Below are 20,169 nucleotides of genomic sequence, written 5' to 3' on the forward strand. Positions count from 1 at the left end.
GGGGATGCCAGACGGTTCACCTTGGCGGGTCAAAGGCAAATCTGACTGACGTGTATGTCTGTAGACACACGTTCAAAGCAATCACACCATGTGCATTGAATGGCTTAACACATGGAGGACACTTGTATCCAAAAAGCATTCGATATCTCTGAGTATTCTTAGTGGAACTCTCTTTTAAGAGTTCATTTTTTATTATTATTAACGCATAGTTAAATGAGCTTCTTGGTTGGAGCTGCAAACTACAAGTGAGATTACAGTTTTTCTTTAGTAATCATATATATTGCTGGTAATTTTCCTTCACACTGAGCAGCAGTTACGGTTAGTATCAGTTTGGGTTTTAACAGCTCGAGGCTGAACGCGCGGCGGAAACTGACGCGTCTGTGGTGGGCCGGTGCTGTGAGCGCGCGTTACCTCGCGAAGTTTCAGTTTTGCTGCGCTTTAAGGAGCGCGCACCTGCTTTCAGTGATTTATTACTGACGGTGACGGAGAGACGCACAACGCTGCAGTTCAACCAAATCTGATTGCGATCAACAAAAGCGCAACGAAGAGCGCGGTTTTATTTTATTAAAACATTTGCAACCTCGTGACGCATCAACTGGTAAGTTCTGATCGTTTTATTTACATCAAAAGCCAAATCAGGTGCAAGAATCAAGGGGGCTTCTGGTTGCAAAAATGCACATGAAAGCGGCCGAATAAGGTGCCACAAAGTAAAGCAAAGCACCTCAGATGTAGTTGCACTTTTTACTATTTACTGACACGTTCACACAGCTCAGTTCAGCTCAGTTCAACGAGCAAAGTGGTCTAGTTGTAAGGAAATATTCTTCAACTGAAAATGCTGGAGAACACGAGCAAGAACAGTAAAGAGTTTGTTTTTATCATAATTATTATGAATATTTTCATTTCTGTTGAGCAGTGTTATTTTAGCTGTTTATTTAGGGTCTAATAAACATCAAAGAGTAGGCTGAGTTTGATCGTTCCCTTTGAAGCAAGAGCAATATGATACACTTAATTGTCTACATTTTAGCCTCAATTTAGACTATATTACATTAAATCAAGCAAGTTTAAGTAATATTCATAAAACTTCAGTACTTCAGAGGCGTAAAATTGGTGTAAAATTCAACAAACCGATATAAAATGACATGATACAGTCGCACGAATTAGGAAAACCGTTAGTAAATGTGCATGTAAATCAATTGTAATAAATTGAGCTTACTCGATGAAGAAAACAGAAATAAAGTTGATTTTGGACAGTTTTTTTCTAATTGACTTAAACACACAATGCTTTAGCACTTTAGTTAGGAATGCAACTTTTCTCTCTCCTGTACACATTTAGAGCCACTGACCTTAAATCACCGTTTACACAGAAAGACGAAATGCAAAATCTTTAACTTATACAACCAATTTAGTTCCTTTCCCAATGACCAAATCGTTTTTTTCGCTACTATGGACATAAATCAAAACTTGGTATAGTAGTTTGTATTAACAGTGCTGAGATTTAACCAAATTCTCTCATAATTCAATTGATCTGGCAAATGTTCAATGTCTCTGTGTATGTGGACTTTGATGTGTTTTCAGCCTCTCTCGGTCCGTTATGCCTCGTTCGTTCCTGGTGAAAAAGAGCAGGAAGGGGAGCTTTCGCGCCTCGCCCCCCATAGCTGATGGGCCCTACCTCGGCCTAGTAGGTTGGTCCGTCCCCCTAAAAGTTTCCACATTGCCGGAGGAATCAGCCCAGGAGGCACAACCACATTCTCCGCTCATGAAAAAAGACAACACACATCAGAGTCACGAGAATGGCTGGGTAACAGGTAATTCAAATATGGGTTTTCTAATTCCAACCTTTATATGTTAACTGTTTACTATGAATGAATGAGGCATTTATATAGCGCTTTATTGAGCATTGCTGTACACCCAAAGCGCTTTACAATCATATTAGGGGGGTCTCTCCTCAACCACCACCAGTGTGCAGCATGCACTTGGATGATGCGACGGCAGCCACCGTACAGCGGCGCCAGTGCGCTCACCACACACCAGCTATAGGTGGAGAGGAGAGAGAGAATTCAGAGGCCATGATTGACAAGGGCCAGGGCACCGGTTTTAACCTCTCATCCGAAGGATGATATTTACATTATGTGTAAATATCGCTGTAATCTTAGGAGTTCTCAGACCTTATTTGCATAATTCATTCTTGTTTGTTGATTATTTACTGCAGATGCAGCAGATTTCCAATTTGGCTCTCCTATGTCTCCAGTCCCCTGGTTACCCGTCATCTCCAGAGACAGGCAGGAGCTCAACAGCAGCTCTCTGACAAATCCCACAAAACACTGCAGCTTATGTGGAAAGGTGAAACTTGCCTGTTTTTGGACCGATTTCAATATAAAACTTTTTGCAGGACACATGTCACAAGTCATGTTGCTAAATGCAGATGGTAACAATAATTGATTTTACTATAAATCAATGTCGCGAAAACATATTTATTAAATCATTTTGTGGACTGACTGCATGATTTTAGATCAAATGCGTGTTCTTTACATCGTCTCTCATCAATATACACGATGAAGATTTTGACTATGTGGTGCTAGAAATTCTTTCCTGTGACTCATTGGTTAGAGCAGTGTTTCCCAACCCAGTCCTACGTGGCACCCCTGACAGAATGTTTTACATCTCTCCCAATATGAAAGACCTGATTTAACTCCGCTTCCCTCTGAATGTTCGAAATGTCTCGAGTGAACACCCTAACAGGCTGATGAGTTAAATTAGGTGTTTCATATTGGGAGAGATCTAAATCATCCTGTAAGGGCTGCCACATAGGACTGGGTTGGGAAACACTGGGTTAGAGCATGGCGCTAGCAACGCCAAGGTAATGGGTTCGAAACCAGGGGATTGCACATAGTGAGAAACAAAATGTATAAAACAATGCAATATAAGCCGCTTTGGAGAAAAACGTCTGCCAAATGCATAAATCTGAATGTGTTAGCAAAAAATCATGGGTTTGATCAAATGTATAGCTTAAATACACACACTTTTTGATGAATGTGTCCACCAAATGCATATATACAACAAAATGATTGGAGAAAACACTACTGACATTTTCAAACAAGCTATCTGTTCTTTTGTCTGTCCATTAGATGTTCTCTTCCCTCGCTCGCCTGGAGACTCACGTGTACAGATCACACAGCGGTCGTCACGGACACTCTCTAGCATTCCTTGAAAGCAAAGACCCTGTGACGACATGCAGAGTCAAGGTAGCCTATGACTGACAGATGACTTTTCATTGTGATCATTGCTATATTTCTCCCTCTTGTGCCCACCTACATGAACCCGAATTAACAAATATGTCATGTTCAAATATGAAAATGAACAGTTATTTTCATACAAACGTTGTACAAACAATCGTTTCTTATTTAAAGTATTTTCAGGGAGGGCCTTTTTAGTGTGCATTTTATGTACAAACTATAAAAATATACATATTTTTTTTCCAATTGTATTGTGTGTTGTTGAAGGAACGGACGTTTGACTGCAAGGAATGTGGGAAGATTTTCAAGCGCTCATCCACATTATCCACTCATCTGCTGATCCACTCGGACACACGACCGTATCCCTGTCAGTACTGCGGCAAGAGATTCCATCAGAAATCCGATATGAAAAAGCACACGTTCATACACACAGGTGAGCATCGCACACACAGATTCATGCAAATGAGAAGATAATGTACATTAAGAATTGTTGCTTTCAATGATTACATGAACCATTTCTCCATATCACTTTAAGGTTTAATTTCTGTTTTGTTCAGGTGAGAAGCCGCATGTGTGTAAAGTGTGCGGTAAGGCCTTCAGTCAGAGCTCCAATCTCATCACACACAGCAGAAAACACTATAGACCCTTCAACTAAATGCAGACAGACAAACAAACAAACACACACGTGCGTGCCCGCACATTCCTCCAGCGGGACCTGGAGCTGAATGCTTACCCAACCAAGATTGTGCATGTACTTTAGCTTTACAAAACAGAAAGTATTATAAGTGTACAGTTGTATATAAATTGTTGCTTTAACAGAAGCAGTTTAGTGTAAAAATTAAATCACAATGTGAAATGAAATGAATATTGAGTTACATTGAGCATTTGATTTTATGCATATATTTGGAAGATGTTCTTATGTAAAGCAACATACATTGGATTTGACTTCAAAGTTTGGTTTTCATTAGCATATTTGTTCTCTAAAGGAATAAAAAACATCAATTTGGAACTAAGGACGCAGACAAGGTCCTTCACATTCGCGCTTTTGTCTTGGTTACTGCAGCATTATTTTTGTGTTTGCTTACATTCACTGTTGTAAAACCAAAATGGAATTACTTACTTTCAATGTCTCATGCCACTATTACTGATAAAACTTTGTTCGCTTGATTATGTCTTCCGGTGCAATTCATTTTAAAGTGATTTTTATGTGTGTTTCCTAATTTAAAGACTCTGTAAAGACATGCTTTACATTCTACAAATATGTAACTAAACATTGAAATAATAAACTAGAGCTCTGAGTAAATGAGTGAAGATAAAGCCGGTCTCCATTGACGTGTGATGAGTCATTACTGAAACATGACAGCGTTTCAAAGTTTTATTGTTTGCGGTTGCCAAAGTGTTACTGTGCACATTTGTCAAAAAAGAAAGCATTCATCCGAGCTCAGTCTTCTCTCGACTTCACATTTGCAGGATCTGGAAAAACAAAGGATTTGCAGTGAATGAAATGCAAGAGAAGCTTTGTTTGCCTGCTCTACGGCTTGGCAGTGATTTGTAGTTTTGAACCATTTGCAAGAAAGCTCTAGATTAAGTTATGTGCAATCACAAATAAATAAAAAAAGACTAATATCATACTGAAGCGTAAAAATATTTAATACAGACATCATTTACCTTCAAAGCAGCCTTCAATGCATGGGCCATCTGATGGCAGACAAACCTCAGTTGAACACATAAAATAGATCTGCGACAGAGGCCAACGAAGGATTTTAAGTCATTCTTTTAATTCTGACATCAAGCACTTGCAAAGACAAACTATTTGACCACAATTTTACCTCCTCATCCGTTTGCAAGCTGTCGTCATCTGGCAGGAACTTGAACGTAGTGACTGTGAATCGCCGAACGTGATTGGTCAGAGCTTCCGCAGGTGTGGCCGGTGGCGTGTGGGTAGGAGTTAGGTCGAGAGAGTTTGGGCACCTAAAGAGGGACAACGTAAATAACATTTATAGCATCACATCAGTTGGCAGTGGTTTTAAAAGAAAAGCGTATATTCTTAGAGTTCATGTTCAAATATACATTTTAGAAATATGTCTTCATAAAAAACGATACCCATCATAAATAAGGATCCAGGCAGATCTTGCAGAGCGTGGGTAAGCAACACAGTAATGCACCAGCAGCAGAGCACTGGGGTCTGGGGGGTTTATCAAGCGTACTTCCAGATAAAGGGGTTTCCCCAACAGCATATGCAGGGGCTGGTGGTATTGTGGGTAAAAGTCAGCGTAGTATTCATCTAAAGAAAAAAGGAAGAAACTCATGTTACTGGGACTTGGTAATTATTGAAAAAAAATCTGTGTTCAAGAGAATGTCAACTTGGTGTTTTTTTCAATTTTACAAATTTCCTATAAATATATAGTATAAAAAAATTATATAGCACTTTCATGGTTGCAAAACAGCTTTATTACATTCAAATTATTACTATATATATTTGTAAATGTATTGGAATAAAATAAGATATTTTATTTAAATTTTTAAGTAGTCATTAAGACAGGGTTTTCAAACCAGTAATGGTCCAAAAAGGGTTTAAGAGGTCACCAAATAAATTCAGAAAAAAAGGTTCAAAGAATAAAACATTAATTATGTTCAAAGTGCTACATGCATGCAAAACAAATTCTCTTATGCATCTTCCTAGTAAGCATTTCTCGCTATTGTCGCATTAGTCTTAATTTCAGAGGATTTTTGTAATAGCTATTATTCAAGCCTGGAAACAATGTTAACCTTTTGTTAGACATAGTAAGGTTGAAATTGTAGTTTAAATTAAAATATATAGATGGACATATATTTAGAAATGCGCTTTCTCACAATCATTCATAATAATTTGGGGTCCTTAATATTTTGGCCATCATAAAGTTTGAAAACCTCTGCATTAAAGGTCAAGTGTGTTTTTTTTTAGAGGAATCGATTGACAGAAATGCAATAAATAACTGTCTTCAGAGTTGTATAAAGACCTAAAATAACAAAGCATTATATTTTATTACCTTAAAATGAGCTATTTCTATCTACATACACCACAGGTCCCCTTACATGAAATTCACCATGTTTCTACAGTACCCCTAAATGTTCGTAAATACGTTAATACGCTCTCCTTTGGCAAAGAAGTGACAACATCTTTGCTCTGTGTGAGCAACCGTAGTGCTTACAAATGCAAGGGGAGTGATAGTGTGAGCCTTTGGTTGCAATTAGCAGCCTCACCACTAGATGTCGCTACATTTCATACACTGGACCTTTAAACTCTGATACTAACAAACATGAACTTATAAACTCAAATATATACTCCTTGAATAAATATAGCAATAATGAATACCACCAAGCTTTTATGATTCAACCAACCTTTTGAGATTCTGAGCTGAACACCAAACACCCCCTGAGCTTTGATAGCAGGTCCGAGGGAAGGACTTTTCACCAGGTATCCCACGCTTACCACAGAGCCGGGATAATAGCGACACTCAACCAACAACCTAGAACAAGCAGGACATAAATCTCAGCACATCATCCGGCTCGCCACGAGTCCGTCCCATCGTATGTACACGTGTACCTTACAGGCGAGTCTCTAGTGATTGTGCCGTAATTTAAAGTGACAGACTGCACTCGATTCAGGATCTCAACCATGTAGATGACAGTTTTACCCACCTCCTACAGACACTTCAGTTAGAATTTGTACATCTAGAATGTATACAAAGTCTGAGACACACAGAAGCATAGTAACTGTAGAAGACTCACATATCGGTGGACGCCACATTCATCCAGCGGTATCTTGAACAAGGCAAAGTCAGCGGTAACTTTGTAGGGTGAGCAAGAGCTGTTACCAGCAGTGACGAGGGTGAACGGGGAAAGGGGCGGATTCGCCATGGAGGAGTTAACCGAGAAAACAAAATGATGATCTGCCGTGCATTCTGATGGGAACGTATGATTCATTGAAACCGTGCGTAATGTACTCTGCTGCCTTGGAAACAGTTTTTGCTCTGTGAATTTTTGTTAAACAACTCACCGTCCATAGGGTAATAGCACAGCTGGGAGTCTAAAGAATAACAGCAACCTTTGTCATGACATTCGGTTGACGATAAAGCCCCAGATCCACAAACCAGCTGCTGGTCAGTGTCCACATTGCACTCTACAAAAAGAAGATGCACAGTGGTACAATTTTGGGCTGAAAATCATATGTTTGGATGTCTTACACAGGTCCAGTTTTATACCCTGACTGTCAGAAGCTTGACATGACAGCAACGTCTCGACAGACCGTCCATCCGCCGTCTGATATTTCAATATAATTTTGTATTGCCCATCCTATTAAAAACAACAAGTATGATAGATAAGCAAACACACATACATTGATCAAATCAGCACGATACTACAGAATGACATCACAGACCTGCTGAATCATGTGACAGGAAGAAAAAGGCAGAAGGATGTTAAAGGCACCGTCTTTGGCTCTTTTCAGAGAGTAGCCACAATGACTCGGTGCCTCCAAAAGGGGCACGGCTTTAGTTTGCGTTTTTACGTCACTGGAGGGGGCTTTAAAAAAGAATATGGACATAAAATGAAAGATATTGGAAAACACAGCATGCATTTCAGTCTTACATAAAACTCACCTTCAACCACGAGTCTTAACATCGGTCCAGGTGGCACTTTTACGCTCATATGTTGGCTGGAACACAACACCTGAACATCAGGGGGTTGTCGAGCAGGTGCGCTTGAAGTGTGAGGTATGATCTGATGGAAAGGTTCGAGCGCGTCAGGAGGAAGCTTGTGCCGACACTGAAGCTGTATGGTTCGGGTTCGCATCTGAGAGGAATCCCAGAAGCGTATGAAGAAAGCGGTGACGGTGGACGACTAAAGCCAAAGAGGAAAAGTTGAGAGGATGATTTTTAGGTAAACAGAGAACGGTGTACAAATGATAAAACAATTGAAACCATGTTTTTGTGTATCCAAACACAATGTTAAAGGGGTAGTTTGCCCAAAGATTTATTTTCTTTCATCATTTATTCACCCTCATGTCTTTTCAAACCTTTGTGACTTTCTTCTGCAGAACACCAAAGAAGATATTTTGAAGAACGAAGGTAACAATTTAAATCAAACATCAGGAGGAATCATATGTGAAATGATGCGAATCAATCCGCTATGAGATTTGCAAATATTATTCTAAATTCAACAAATATGTTTGTATGAAGACTGGAGTGAGTGGAAGCTCACCAATTTTTCTGTGTGACAGGCCGGCAATGGAGATGAGAGCACAACAGCACCACCCCTTGAGCGAAGTGTGTAATCACAGGACGCCGGAACAGAGGCAATTGACACCCAGCTGTCGGTCTTTGTTTCTTTGCGTATAAACATCACAGAGAGAGAAATAAACAACATTCATTGACTTACATTGTATAACGCAAAACCACAAAGACATTTCATAACATAACTTCTGTGTACCACTGAAGAAAGAGGCAAATACAGGTTTTGAATGACAAGGGTGAATAAGTGAGAAATGCACTACAGCTCACCTCTGACTTTAATGGAGGCCATTTTTGCGGAGGGCAGAGTTGCCGTTATTCTGTTCCTTGTGCAAATAAGTGATGGAGACATCAACTTGGCAGTCTGTTCAGTGGGTACCGGAGGAGAGATGGGAGTTTGGGGCAACAGTTCAGTTTGCATGACAGGAGTAGTCGGAGGCATGTATGTAGGTTGGTTTGTGATGTCCATCTCTGGCATCGGCTGGACTGTTGATTCTGAATCAGCGCTCAATGTCTGATTATATTGGTAGTCGTGGTGGGGGTCCTGAGAACAGAACCCCTCTGGATACGGTGGACAGTTTAGAGGGTCAGGGTAAAACTGTGTTACCAAGGGAGGTTCATAAGGAACCGCAGGAGGTTTAGATGGTGTTTTAGGCTGGCGTATTTTTCCAATAACTCGTATAGAACCAGGTACATGTGGAACCAAAGGTTTTCGCTTCAGATTGGGCTTCAGCGGTTGTTGGGGGTGAAATGGAGAAAGATGGCGAGGAAAAGGACAAGAGAGGGTGAACTGCTTTCCATCCACGATGATGGCAAGCCGGTACTCCCCATCCTATCAAAAGACACCTTTACTATGAAGCGCAATGTTCAGGCTTGCAAAAAGAAAAACATTCTCTTAATTTAAAGGTCCAGTGGATGAAATTTAGCGGCATCTAGTGATGAGGTTGCGAATTGCAACCAATGGCTCACTCCACCCCTTCCTTATGAAAGCGCTACGGTGAGTGACACAGGACGAAGTCGTCATCAGGGTTTTGGCGCTTTTGCTGAAGGAGATAACATTTACGAAACTCGCTCTGTAGACTATGTTTGTCCATTTAGGGCTACTGTAGAAACAAAATGGCAGATTCCACGAAAGGCGATAGATAGAAATAGCTCATTCTAGGGTAATAAAAACATAACGCTTCATTATGCAAGGTCTTTATACACCTCTGAAGACATAGTTGTGTATATGATATTGCGTTTCTGTCAATAGAGCCACCAAAAATGTACACACCGGACCTTTAACTCACATCCATTACATCCATTGCATCATTGCCTTACTCATTTTCATATTATTAAGACGGAGTACAAAAAGCATCAAATTTTGAGAGTTTTAGAAAACTGATCAGTTCCCTGCAAACCACTTCTTTTATTACCTTTGAAGTGACACATTTTGAGCTGTAAGCAGTATAAAGTATGACAACATCCGCAGAATTTACATGATAGGCACATGTCTCTGACAGGACTGGCAACACCTCCCCATTCACTGTGAACAACAACAACAAATATTGCATTTAGATATGTTTTTCTCATGACTGACCTCAACCAAATTAAAGACAACAAAACTGTCGAAAGAGAATCTATGGATATCGAAACACGGCTAGAATTGCTCAGCTTTTTGGGTGTATTAAAGAAATGTTAAAATTCACATATTAGCTTACTTGAAGTGAAAAATGATGCCAATTTGGTCATCATTTAATCACCCTCTTGTTATTTAAATCCAGTCAGAGTTTCTTTCTTTTACAGAACACAAAATAAGATATCTAGAAGAGTGTTGGTAACCAAACAACATTGACTTCCATTATACGGACACAAAACCACTGAGACATCTCAAAATAGGGTCTCTTCGGTTCTACAGAGAAAGTCACAAACAGGATTTGACAACAGAACTTCAATTTTCAGGTAAAGTGTCCTTATAAACGGATGGCTAATCTGCATAACCATTATTTAAATTCTTGTAAAGCGAATCCCAGCATTGGACTCCTATATCAACAGAACATGCTTACCTATAACTCTGTGCTTCTCAACAGGTTCTTGAGCACGTTCTATTCGAATGACCATCCCATGGTGAGAGCAGAAGACAGAAGGTTGCGAGACGCGTGTCGCAGGGCAGGCCATCTTCATAGGTCTGCCCCACCACAGCAGCGAAAGAACGTAACTTCCATTCTGTAGAGAAAAACAATAGTAAAATTGCAACACCATGTAAAGTTAATCATTTTATTTTCAACATTATGCACAGCAGGAAAACTTGTCAGTTGTGACAAGCATCAGTAAACATGAACACGAGAATGCACCAACAGCCACAAGATATGCAAATATAAGCGTAATGTCAAAAATACATTTAGACAAATCAATTTGTATTTTTCTTTCTGGAGTGATTTTTAAGTTTGGCAAATGCACAAGGTTAAAAAAAAATCAATATGACATTTGCTACCTCTTGTGTGATGTAACACCCATCAAACGGTGCCACGAGCACAAGATCTCTCCATGTGACTTTGACATTGTAACCACAGTATGAAGGCAACTGGAACAAATATAATGGGGAAACACCCGCTGTAAATGAATGAGTAAAGTTATTTATCTGCAGATGTCTCAATGAGCATTTTATTTCTAAAATGAGAAAACTTTTCATTATTCTCACCTCGGTCCACAAGGATGTGCGTGTATGCTCTGCCATGAGCTGTTAAAGTCATGACATTTCCAAAACAGCGTACCATAGGTTTGAAAGCGTGCGCGTTAAACCCAAGCGGAGAACTGTGGTACGCATTCCCAGGAACCCCTGGTACCTTATACGCTGTTTATCAAACACATCAAATGTAACATGCGCACATATTGATAGCTATTAATATGTAAATATTGGGTCAACACACACCTGGACTGTCCGCTTGAAGTCCAGCGTCCATATCAGAGGCTCTCTTGGTGAAACTTCTAAGAAGTGATGCGCTTTCATGGTGTGAATGCGTAAATAAACCGTTGTCGGGTCGCCAAGATGATAGAAGTTCACTCGTTTGAAGTGGTTCTGTGAGCGTTTCGTTGTGATGTCCGTCGGAAGCACGTTTTAACCTCGCCTGTTCAATGCGCTCTGAATTCGGATTTGTCAGATTGTGTAAATCAAAGACGCCGTTTCCTGCAGCGTCTTCTTTAGCGCGTAAAGATCCGCAGTTGAGAAGATGTGTTATTGTTAATAATACCAAGAGTGAAATTAATGTTTTAGGTTTGCAATACATCGCGAGTGTGACGTTCTACCACAGATGCGTACCAAAGCACACACAAGGCGAGTCTAATCAACATTTTCAATATAGATCACCTGTGGGCCTATATGTAAGGCAATCAATTAAAGGGGTAGGTCACCCAAAAATGAAACTTCTGTCGTCATTTACTCACCTTCGTGTTGTTCCAAATCTGTATACATGTCTTTGTTCTGATGAACACAGAGAACGATCTGTGCATTCTTCCAAATATCAGAACGAATACATTTATACAGATGTGGAACAGTAAATAATGACAGAATTTTTGGGTAGAGTACCCCTTTAAACGCGCTGGCAACACTTTTTCATTTGGAACAGTTTTTGGACTACTGGTCCACGAATTGATTGATTGGTTCATTTATTTCAACTTCAAGTATTTTGATTGCATACGACATGTTTTACTTTATAATAACCACAGTAATATATATTTATTTATTTCTTTTGAATGTTTTTGTTTATGTGGCCAATTGAACTTCAGTAGCCTAAGCATGCAAATTATAATAATGCTATTTATAAATTATTTCAATATATTTGTCAATTCAATTTATTCTTAAATAACATGTAACATATCATCACGACAAAACACCCTGCCATTGAAATATAAAATATAAATTAAAATGTCATATTAATAATATTATTATTAATATTCAGGCCATAATTATAATATAATATAACAATATTTCTGAAAATTGTTTTTCCATTTAAAATACCTTTATTCTCATTTTATTTCATACAATTTTTTTTGGACACTGAATGGGCCTAGTGAAGAAAAATCCACCAGTGTGAGCCCAGAACAAAATGAAACTTCAATATTCTTTAAAAAGCATCTAACCTAAAGTAATTTAATGTTAAAATGCCAAACGAACTTACTGCAAATGCTAAAATATAAGAAGTGATTTATTTTGACTTTTAGTTACACATAACATATTTTGCTTGTTGAATGTGTTTTTTCTTAGTTTCCAAAGTTAACTGTTATTTTAAAAGGTTTAAAAATACTAAAATATTGCTGCTGTCCATCCAAAACCCCATATGTCCAAATTCGCTGTCTTTCGGGTAATGAAAAAAACACACTCATTTTTAAAGTTGACAAGCACTTTTTAATAGGTTAGATATTAGCAAAACCAAACACAAATGATTGCAAATAATGAATTTATGTCAACAACAAAACGAAAGCAAAATATGGACATGCAAGGTTTCAAAAGGACATTTGCAAATGACCAATTCCCAGCTGAAATTAATTATCCAATAACATTATTGTGGTTTGGTCGAAATCCCCTTTGATTTAGAAAACATTACAGGCTTTCAACAAGTTCACACGATTTTAATGGCCATGTACATTGCATTTATAAAAGTCAAATCAGCAGCTTTCCTATTGAGATATTTAGGCCTACATGTTCAAATGTAAAAGCTGTTGTTTACCATCGTTTTGGCCAGCAAACCTTGTTACTTACTTAAATGCCAATGCCTGTCTGTTACATTTTATTTACTCATTATAAAATTGTGCTGAGGCTGGTTTATTTAGCTATTTACAAAAATATTCAACCATCAGTATGTCTCGTATTGTCGGGTTAATGTCTGAAAAAATATAAATAATAATTATTATTATTATGATATACTACGACTCAAACTGGTATTTGACTGACGTTGAAACTCACTGCTTTGACAAAAACGAATTTGTGTAAATAAACATTTCATGTAATCTCCATGTTTGTGACTTCTCTCACATGTTTTCAGTCCTAGAAAATATATATAATGTAGCCACTAGGTGTCGCTCCAGGTACATGATTCAAACGCTGCACATAGTTCGGAGAGTTCGGTTGTGCGCAGCGCCGCATGCGGTCGAGCACGCATCTGTCTGTGCGCCACTTTAACATGATTGGAGAGATTGGTTTTGGGTGGCACTGAGTCCGGCCTATAGTTGGGTATCCATGCTGATCTACACTTGTCCCGCCCGAGCAGTTCTTCTCAACCTGCAGGTGCAGTGAGCTTATGAGCGCGACACCGGACGAGTCTGGAATGTGCGCATCTGTAAACGAGATGAGGGATGCTGTCGCGTGCGGATAGATCGGCAGCTGTGTATCGCACATCAGATCTTTAGGTAATAGGACTTAAAAACGATAGAAACAGATCAAGACGTACGGCTCACGAGGCACAAAAGTATATCTATTGTAAGCATCAGACTATCACTGTTCGATAAGTGTGTTTTGGCCTAAGTGGCTGTAGTGACGTTAAAGAATCGTTTTACTGTCTGGATGTGGGATACGTAGGACTCGAAAAAGTCCTCGGGATGGGTGGGGTTCTCAATGCACCAAAAGATTGCGGGAGGGGGCGAGACCGCGGACGTGGTGCGGGGAAGCGAGCGTCCTGCTGACGGTGGGTCATCAAATACGAAAAACAAGAAATAAATTGCGAGCCTAAAATACCCAAAGGTAACATCTTCCTATCTGTGGCATCGCCTTAAAACGATCGTGTAGGTGAGGTTTGAAAGTTCAAGTTATTTGTTAAATTGTTTATTATTACAGTTAATGACGTAACAGATAACGTAATATGTATTGAAATACAAGTGATCATATAGTATTTGTTCCAAACTGTGACGAGACAGCCGATTAGCTGGCGAATTTCTCTGTATTAGACCATTCATTATGTGCTTTGCCTGAGCTGTTCGTTTTTCCGCACTGATGCTTTATTTGTACGCATTTACTTATTCTATTGGACATTCGTTTAATGCATAAAATGTAGATTTGCTTTCGCTTGACAATATATACCAATGACATCAACGTTAGTTATAGTCGATTGCATCAACGTTTTAATGAACAAGCATCCTTTAGAAATGAATGTCGATTTGACTGAGCTGTTGGAGCACATCTGAAATTTAGTTTTTCAATAACAGTTTCTCCTACAACCCTTCTCGTTTCTCTCAACATGTATGAAAGCATGCATCAGCATTTTAAAAGCCCTGAGCTGTCAGTCCAACCACGTGACTTGCAATTGCATCCACTTACCCTCTTTCCCCCAATTTTTTTGGTACTTATGGTCTCTTTCATGGTTGAAAAGCAGTTGGGTATCTCTGCATGTCATTTTAGAAACAAACTGTCTATCAAATTTTTTTTCATTTATTCACCATCATGTCATTCCAAACTTGCATGACTTTTGCAGAACACAAAATCAGATATTTTTGAGAACGTTGACTTGTATGGACACGAAACCACCGAGACATTTCGTAAAACATCTTTTGTATTTCATAGAAGAAAGAGTCACATAAAGGGTTTGGAATGACATGGGGGCAAAAAAAATGACAGAATTTAAATTTTTGGTTGAAATATTTCTTGAAAAGTCTGGATTAACATATACTGTATATGAATAAAAAGCACGCATTCATGTTTTGAAAATGTATCATAGAGCGTCAAAGCCCTTTTGTGTTTTTTACAACCACATGCACATAAACATTCTTTATAGTTTTCTTGTACATTTTCCCTACAGCAGCTGTGTTCGCTTCCTCTGAATATGTTGAAGGCATTGGCAGGAATCTGTTTTCTTCATCTTACTACAATATTTTTCCTCTTTTGGGCAACTATCGATGATGTAAGTGAAACTATTATTTTTTTTTAAATCAGTTTTGATGAACGCGTATGTATTCACGATATAAACAGTTTCACTGGAGTAATTTACATTTTTCTGTGATATTTACTTTTTAATAAAAAACATTTCTTAGATTTCTCTACAAACATTGATCACATTTAATGTTGGGAGTTTTGCGTTAACCAGGCCTGGTGGTTTACGAGGACCCTTTACACAGACCTGTGGGGCAAATGGGTGATGGAGAACGAAGATAATGTATGGGTTTACATGGACATACCGACCTCCTACAGGAAAGGTAGACGAAGAATTCATTCCCATAACATTTCTACGTATTCCGCATGTTTTTTCACCAGGACTAAATACAGCAATTGATCTTTTATCAGACTACCTGCAGGCGGTACAGGCGTTCGCAGTGCTGTCCTGCCTGTTTGCTGTGTTCTCACTCTGTGTGTTCATCTACCAACTCTTCACGCTGAGTAAAGGGCAGCGCTTCACCATCTCTGGAGTCGTGCAACTCATCTCCTGTGAGTCTGGATGTTTGAGGTTGAATTAGTAAATCATTGTAATACAGTACGGGTATGTGAAATTTTGAACTCGCACTTCTCTAGGTTTCTGCATAATGGTTGCGCTGTCAGTCTACACGGATCACTTCCACAGAGATGAGAAGGACGGTTGGTACGGCTGGTCTTACATCATGGCCTGGTTCGGATGGCTGCTGACCCTCTTCACTGGAATTATGTACATCATCCTTCGAAAAAGAGAGGATTGAATCTCAACCCGCGCTCTCAGTGCTAATCCACAGCCTTAGTTCGTCTTGTGTCACTTTTCTGTGGACTATGAATGACTGTAATAAGTCTAGGTGCTGTAAATAAAAAAATGTGGTTGAATGTAACAGGCTCAGTTAGAAGAGAAGAAACTTGCGCAGCTGAAAAGATATCAGCATGTCGAGCAAAAGTGTAAATATCTGACTGTGAGAAAAGCTTTACTCGGAGTCTCAAGATTACTGTCTGGCTTTCTTGATCAGGAAGATAAAATGTAAATTTTGCATTTTTAATTTACAGTCTTTTGACTGGTCATCTTTTCTAGTTACATAATGCACTGAGGGCAACCAGAGGGTCTGAACACGCTATTACGTGGGAGATGATAATGTATATGCTGAAATGATATGTAAAAACCATGTACCTAAAACATGTATAGAGAAAGATAAGTTGTACATATAAAGAACATACAAAGCTATATAAATAAGAGTGTAGTTTAAAACTTTCTTCTGAGGATATTTGTTTCTGTAGAACATCACTTGCACTTTAAAATAGATACAAACACACAGTTTGGTGAGTGTTTGTATGATGACATCCAATCAAAATACTCCTAGCCAATAGATTTTCTTTCCAGTAGATTTGCCTGCTGATGGCAATAGCACATGACAGTCTGTGGTGCTCTTTATTTTATGATCATATACAAACATTTCACCACCATATTTACAGACCGTTTTGAGTGCAACGAGGTGAAGAAACATGGTTTCCTTTGAGTGCTATGCCAAATATTTTGAGTATTTTAGCTTGAATGTTCGTGGGGGTCAGATGATCACCTTGACCACTCATTGAGATTCAGATTCTAGAGCACAGGATCTTCTGAAAATCTTGAATGTAATTTCTTGGTTGTCTTTTGCTAGTGTATACATGTTTTATGGGAGCAAAGTTACCGTTTAACATTCACGTGTTATAATATCAAGGTCTGGTTTATTTAGTTTCTGCCTGTTATGTTTGGTTCAGAAATGTTTTATTATCTATTCCAGAAGTCTTTTATTTTGAAAATGGACAGTAAATGAAAAGGATCGGTTGTATTTTTTCATTGCAACGACAGTGCATAAACCACGGAGGATCTTACTTTTATTAATCACACAAATAAAAAAAAGACGAAGCATATTTTCTGTAATTTTATTTACAACATCAATATTTTACAACTTTAAATAATATATAGGATCAATCTACGAAATGGATTCAAAATGGAGGATATCAGTTCATATAGATTATAGAAGCTTGATCAATTAAAGGATTTCTTCAAGAAGCAATTCTCATGCTATTAAAGGAATGGTAGATTTTCTCACACGCGTATGTACAGTTTATAAAGGTCCAGTGATCTCATGCAAAATGCACCAGGCACTGGCATGGGAATGTTCCAAAATAAAGATTTTGGTGGGGGGGAATTAAATACCCTGACCGGAGGGTGTAATTCTCTCCTGCACCACTAAGTGTAGAAGATGATTCTGTTCTGCCGAAAGCAAAGGCCTGTTGTGAGAGAAAAAAAGAGAAATGCGTTTAAAAAAGCCAAGACTTCAATACCTCACAGTTAAAACACAGAAAGCTCACCACAGTTCTGTCTGCAGAGCCTTTAAAGATTCAGTGTCCTTCTCCTGACACGCCATCTACAAACAGACCAGTCAGATCACTTTAGCCATCAGTATTGCGTACATTATATACCGATTAAATGTAAAGTTTTACAAATACATACCACGACTGACTGCAGTAGAAGGAACACATTCTCTGGGAGGAAGTTTACTAGAGGGCAGAAATTCACAGGAGTTTAATCGGAACAGCAAGCATGTAAAATTGCTACGCTTTGTTGTATGCTAGAAGGTCTTACCCTGACTGTGCGAGTCAAATGACTCCCAGGCGTATCGCTCGAGTGTTTGAGCATGCTCAGGTAACAGCTTCTGAGGGGGAGGCTAAAACACACAGACAAAATATGAGTTTGCGCGAACAGGACCATATCAATGGTACTGTTATTATGAATAAAAATTGTTCATTGTCATTCATACATGAGTTTACATTTACTTTACCTCGAGCAGCATAAGTAGCAATACTCTGGAGATCTCACACTTTGCTATGAAATCCATAAACGCACCTGAAATAAGGATGCAATGCGTGAATCTGTTGCATCTGCAGACTACCCCTCCCATGGTTATCATTAGTTGACATCTGCACTAATTTAATTAAAGTTCATTATATTCGTACCGACGGGGGTGTTGGTCCCAGGTAGCTGTAGTCCTCTCTCTTGACACATGTGCTGCATCTCAGAGAGCACAGCAAGAGCCCCGTCGTAATCACCTGCCAATGAAACATCGCTTTACTGTTACTACGGCAACCAAAGAATTGAACTCCTTACAACCAATTCCACAAAACATTGAAATAATCCTCACGCGTCAGTATTTTGCAGGAGGCCATCTCCCACAGCGACAGCAGCGACTCGATTGGAGTTTGAATCTGCAGTTCTGCGGCCCTCTGAAAATGAACTATGGCCTCCGCTGGTCTGTTCATGTCCTACAGAGAAATATTCAGAGAAGAGTGCAGATTAAAATCGATTTATTCACAGAACAATTATAAACTCCTCCATGTATTACGATAGTGTATTACCTTTAGAGCATTGCCAAGCTCCAGTGAGAGACTGGCGGCCATAACAGGCTGATTCATCTCAATATAGACCTAAACAATATATAAGTACTTATTTGCACCTACAAAATATAATAAACACAAAATCTGCATGCGATAACAAGACTGCGGGACTTTGAAAACGTTAGTCCGGCATAGTTTGTTTCATTTTTGGATGAATCATACTTCAAAACAGATTTTGGTTTGCATATGGTGATTATTTTATTTATCATTGCGAGTAAGGCAGTAACAGTGTGTGAAAGCACTAGATCATTATTAGGCTCAGTTGAGCAGAAACAATACTTTTGTATTTCAGACCTAAAAGCTTTGCCAATGTATAACCTTTGAAAATACCTGTGTCTGTGTATCCGCACGCCTAAGGATCACTTAGAAATAAACATATAACTACCTTAATGGCAAAACTATAGCAGTTCATGGCTGCCTGCATGTTCTCATCAAAGCCGGGAGCTCCCAGCGCTCTGGTTTCCTGTTCAGAAGCCAAGAAGAGTCGGGCGGCGTCGGTCAGAGCCAGGGCTTCTCCTGGGGCGTTGAACAGAGTCTGCTCACAACTGCAAACAATGACAAAATACACTAGTAAAATAATAACTTTCAACAGGTTCATATTCATATGATAAAAATAGATGTGTTACCGGGCCATGGCTAGATTACAGAAGGCAGCATATTGAGGACAGTCCTGCTGTTTCAGCTCTTAGCCAGCTGACCTAAAGACACATGACAGCCAATATTAAACTGTGACTGCTTTTTGGTGACACGTGATCTTTATTTAAAGAGTTTACATGTTCATACACATTTCTTATTATTACCAAACTGTTCACTTGCTTCTGCTACATTAGGCTTCCGAAGAAAACGCCTGCCGTATATAGGAGAAAATACATTGTAAAGCTGTCGAAAGCACGTCAAGCTGACAAGATATCTTACAAGTTAACACATGTAAAATTAACACAACAATCTTTATTTTGAGGCATTTTTTATTTGATAACGTACTGATTATATTAATATTAACAATAATATACTGTATATTGATTTTAGCAACGTGCTAGTCAGCAGTGTGTTGTGTTGTGTGCTCATGACATTGGTTATCGCAATTTTCGTATACAAAATGTATTGTCTTAGAGAACAAACTGAGAATAACATTTACAGCACAACAATATAATAGTAATTATAAAAGCAATACAGCTGTTATTTCAGCTCTTACTTTTTCAGTTTATTTGATACAGCCCGGTAGCGCATCAGAAAATCTCCCTCGGCTGCCATTGTTGACACTAAAGGGGGCGGGGCAAGAAGCAGGAAGTTCAGCCACGAATGTTTTTTATTGGATGCGAGCTGAACCGCATATCGATTGGTTTATATG

General features: G+C 38.9%; 4 protein-coding genes across 11 annotated transcripts; 2 read left to right on the forward strand and 2 right to left on the reverse strand.

Annotated features, from left to right (window-relative positions):
- Window positions 1-403: 403 nt before the first annotated feature.
- Window positions 404-4,549, forward strand: LOC130409374 (zinc finger protein Gfi-1b-like). The gene is made up of 6 exons (XM_056733319.1): window positions 404-598; window positions 1,576-1,805; window positions 2,210-2,340; window positions 3,126-3,242; window positions 3,501-3,666; window positions 3,791-4,549. Exons 2-6 carry the CDS (start codon window positions 1,592-1,594, stop codon window positions 3,886-3,888), a joined length of 726 nt encoding a protein of 241 aa, XP_056589297.1. The 5' UTR covers window positions 404-598; window positions 1,576-1,591; the 3' UTR covers window positions 3,889-4,549.
- On the reverse strand, window positions 4,547-11,445 carry LOC130436458 (uncharacterized). Its single transcript, XM_056767106.1, has 17 exons — window positions 11,415-11,445; window positions 11,184-11,336; window positions 10,601-10,708; window positions 9,919-10,028; window positions 8,774-9,335; window positions 8,475-8,599; window positions 7,874-8,114; window positions 7,654-7,796; window positions 7,478-7,568; window positions 7,273-7,395; window positions 7,005-7,177; window positions 6,820-6,917; window positions 6,615-6,742; window positions 5,337-5,517; window positions 5,063-5,204; window positions 4,902-4,971; window positions 4,547-4,706 (listed from the first exon to the last, which is right to left on the reverse strand). The coding sequence occupies exons 1-17, from the start codon at window positions 11,443-11,445 to the stop codon at window positions 4,675-4,677; spliced, it is 2,511 nt and encodes an 836-aa protein (XP_056623084.1). The 3' UTR covers window positions 4,547-4,674.
- A 2,168-nt stretch (window positions 11,446-13,613) lies between these two features.
- Window positions 13,614-17,294, forward strand: emp1 (epithelial membrane protein 1). 8 transcript variants are annotated; one of them, XM_056733442.1, is made up of 5 exons: window positions 13,614-13,888; window positions 15,274-15,372; window positions 15,556-15,664; window positions 15,753-15,893; window positions 15,978-17,294. In XM_056733442.1, the coding sequence occupies exons 2-5, from the start codon at window positions 15,295-15,297 to the stop codon at window positions 16,136-16,138; spliced, it is 489 nt and encodes a 162-aa protein (XP_056589420.1). In that variant the 5' UTR covers window positions 13,614-13,888; window positions 15,274-15,294; the 3' UTR covers window positions 16,139-17,294. The 8 variants fall into 8 exon arrangements, with proteins under 8 accessions (XP_056589420.1, XP_056589386.1, XP_056589395.1 ...); XM_056733408.1 differs by having other exon boundaries at window positions 13,616-13,888; window positions 15,271-15,372; XM_056733417.1 differs by lacking the exon at window positions 13,614-13,888 and adding an exon at window positions 14,071-14,219 and having other exon boundaries at window positions 15,271-15,372.
- On the reverse strand, window positions 17,293-20,093 carry f8a (coagulation factor VIII associated). The gene is made up of 12 exons (XM_056733294.1): window positions 20,014-20,093; window positions 19,622-19,668; window positions 19,448-19,519; window positions 19,207-19,366; window positions 18,783-18,851; window positions 18,569-18,689; window positions 18,384-18,476; window positions 18,209-18,273; window positions 18,013-18,094; window positions 17,881-17,927; window positions 17,739-17,794; window positions 17,293-17,657 (listed from the first exon to the last, which is right to left on the reverse strand). The coding sequence occupies exons 3-12, from the start codon at window positions 19,453-19,455 to the stop codon at window positions 17,576-17,578; spliced, it is 783 nt and encodes a 260-aa protein (XP_056589272.1). The 5' UTR covers window positions 19,456-19,519; window positions 19,622-19,668; window positions 20,014-20,093; the 3' UTR covers window positions 17,293-17,575.
- Window positions 20,094-20,169: the final 76 nt, after the last annotated feature.

Source organism: Triplophysa dalaica, chromosome 2, assembly GCF_015846415.1.
Source record: "Triplophysa dalaica isolate WHDGS20190420 chromosome 2, ASM1584641v1, whole genome shotgun sequence".
NCBI classification, from domain to species: Eukaryota; Metazoa; Chordata; class Actinopteri; order Cypriniformes; family Nemacheilidae; genus Triplophysa; species Triplophysa dalaica.

Excerpts from the sequence above, each read along its gene's own strand:
- LOC130409374 (XM_056733319.1), top strand. The coding sequence starts at position 1,592 with ATGCCTCGTTCGTTCCTGGTGAAAAAGAGCAGGAAGGGGAGCTTTCGC. Across the intron at positions 2,341-3,125 it reads ACTGCAGCTTATGTGGAAAG|ATGTTCTCTTCCCTCGCTCG; the intron begins GTGAAACTTGCC and ends TCTGTCCATTAG. Across the intron at positions 3,243-3,500 it reads TGACGACATGCAGAGTCAAG|GAACGGACGTTTGACTGCAA; the intron begins GTAGCCTATGAC and ends GTGTTGTTGAAG.
- LOC130436458 (XM_056767106.1), bottom strand. The coding sequence starts at position 11,445 with ATGGACGCTGGACTTCAAGCGGACAGTCCAG. Across the intron at positions 4,972-5,062 it reads GCTTGCAAACGGATGAGGAG|ATCTATTTTATGTGTTCAAC; the intron begins GTAAAATTGTGG and ends CCTCTGTCGCAG. Across the intron at positions 4,707-4,901 it reads CATTGAAGGCTGCTTTGAAG|ATCCTGCAAATGTGAAGTCG; the intron begins GTAAATGATGTC and ends TTGTTTTTCCAG.
- emp1 (XM_056733442.1), top strand. The coding sequence starts at position 15,295 with ATGTTGAAGGCATTGGCAGGAATCTGTTTTCTTCATCTTACTACAATA. Across the intron at positions 15,665-15,752 it reads ACCGACCTCCTACAGGAAAG|ACTACCTGCAGGCGGTACAG; the intron begins GTAGACGAAGAA and ends ATCTTTTATCAG. Across the intron at positions 15,894-15,977 it reads AGTCGTGCAACTCATCTCCT|GTTTCTGCATAATGGTTGCG; the intron begins GTGAGTCTGGAT and ends GCACTTCTCTAG.
- f8a (XM_056733294.1), bottom strand. Across the intron at positions 18,690-18,782 it reads AGCTTGGCAATGCTCTAAAG|GACATGAACAGACCAGCGGA; the intron begins GTAATACACTAT and ends ATTTCTCTGTAG. Across the intron at positions 18,274-18,383 it reads TGGGACCAACACCCCCGTCG|GTGCGTTTATGGATTTCATA; the intron begins GTACGAATATAA and ends TCCTTATTTCAG.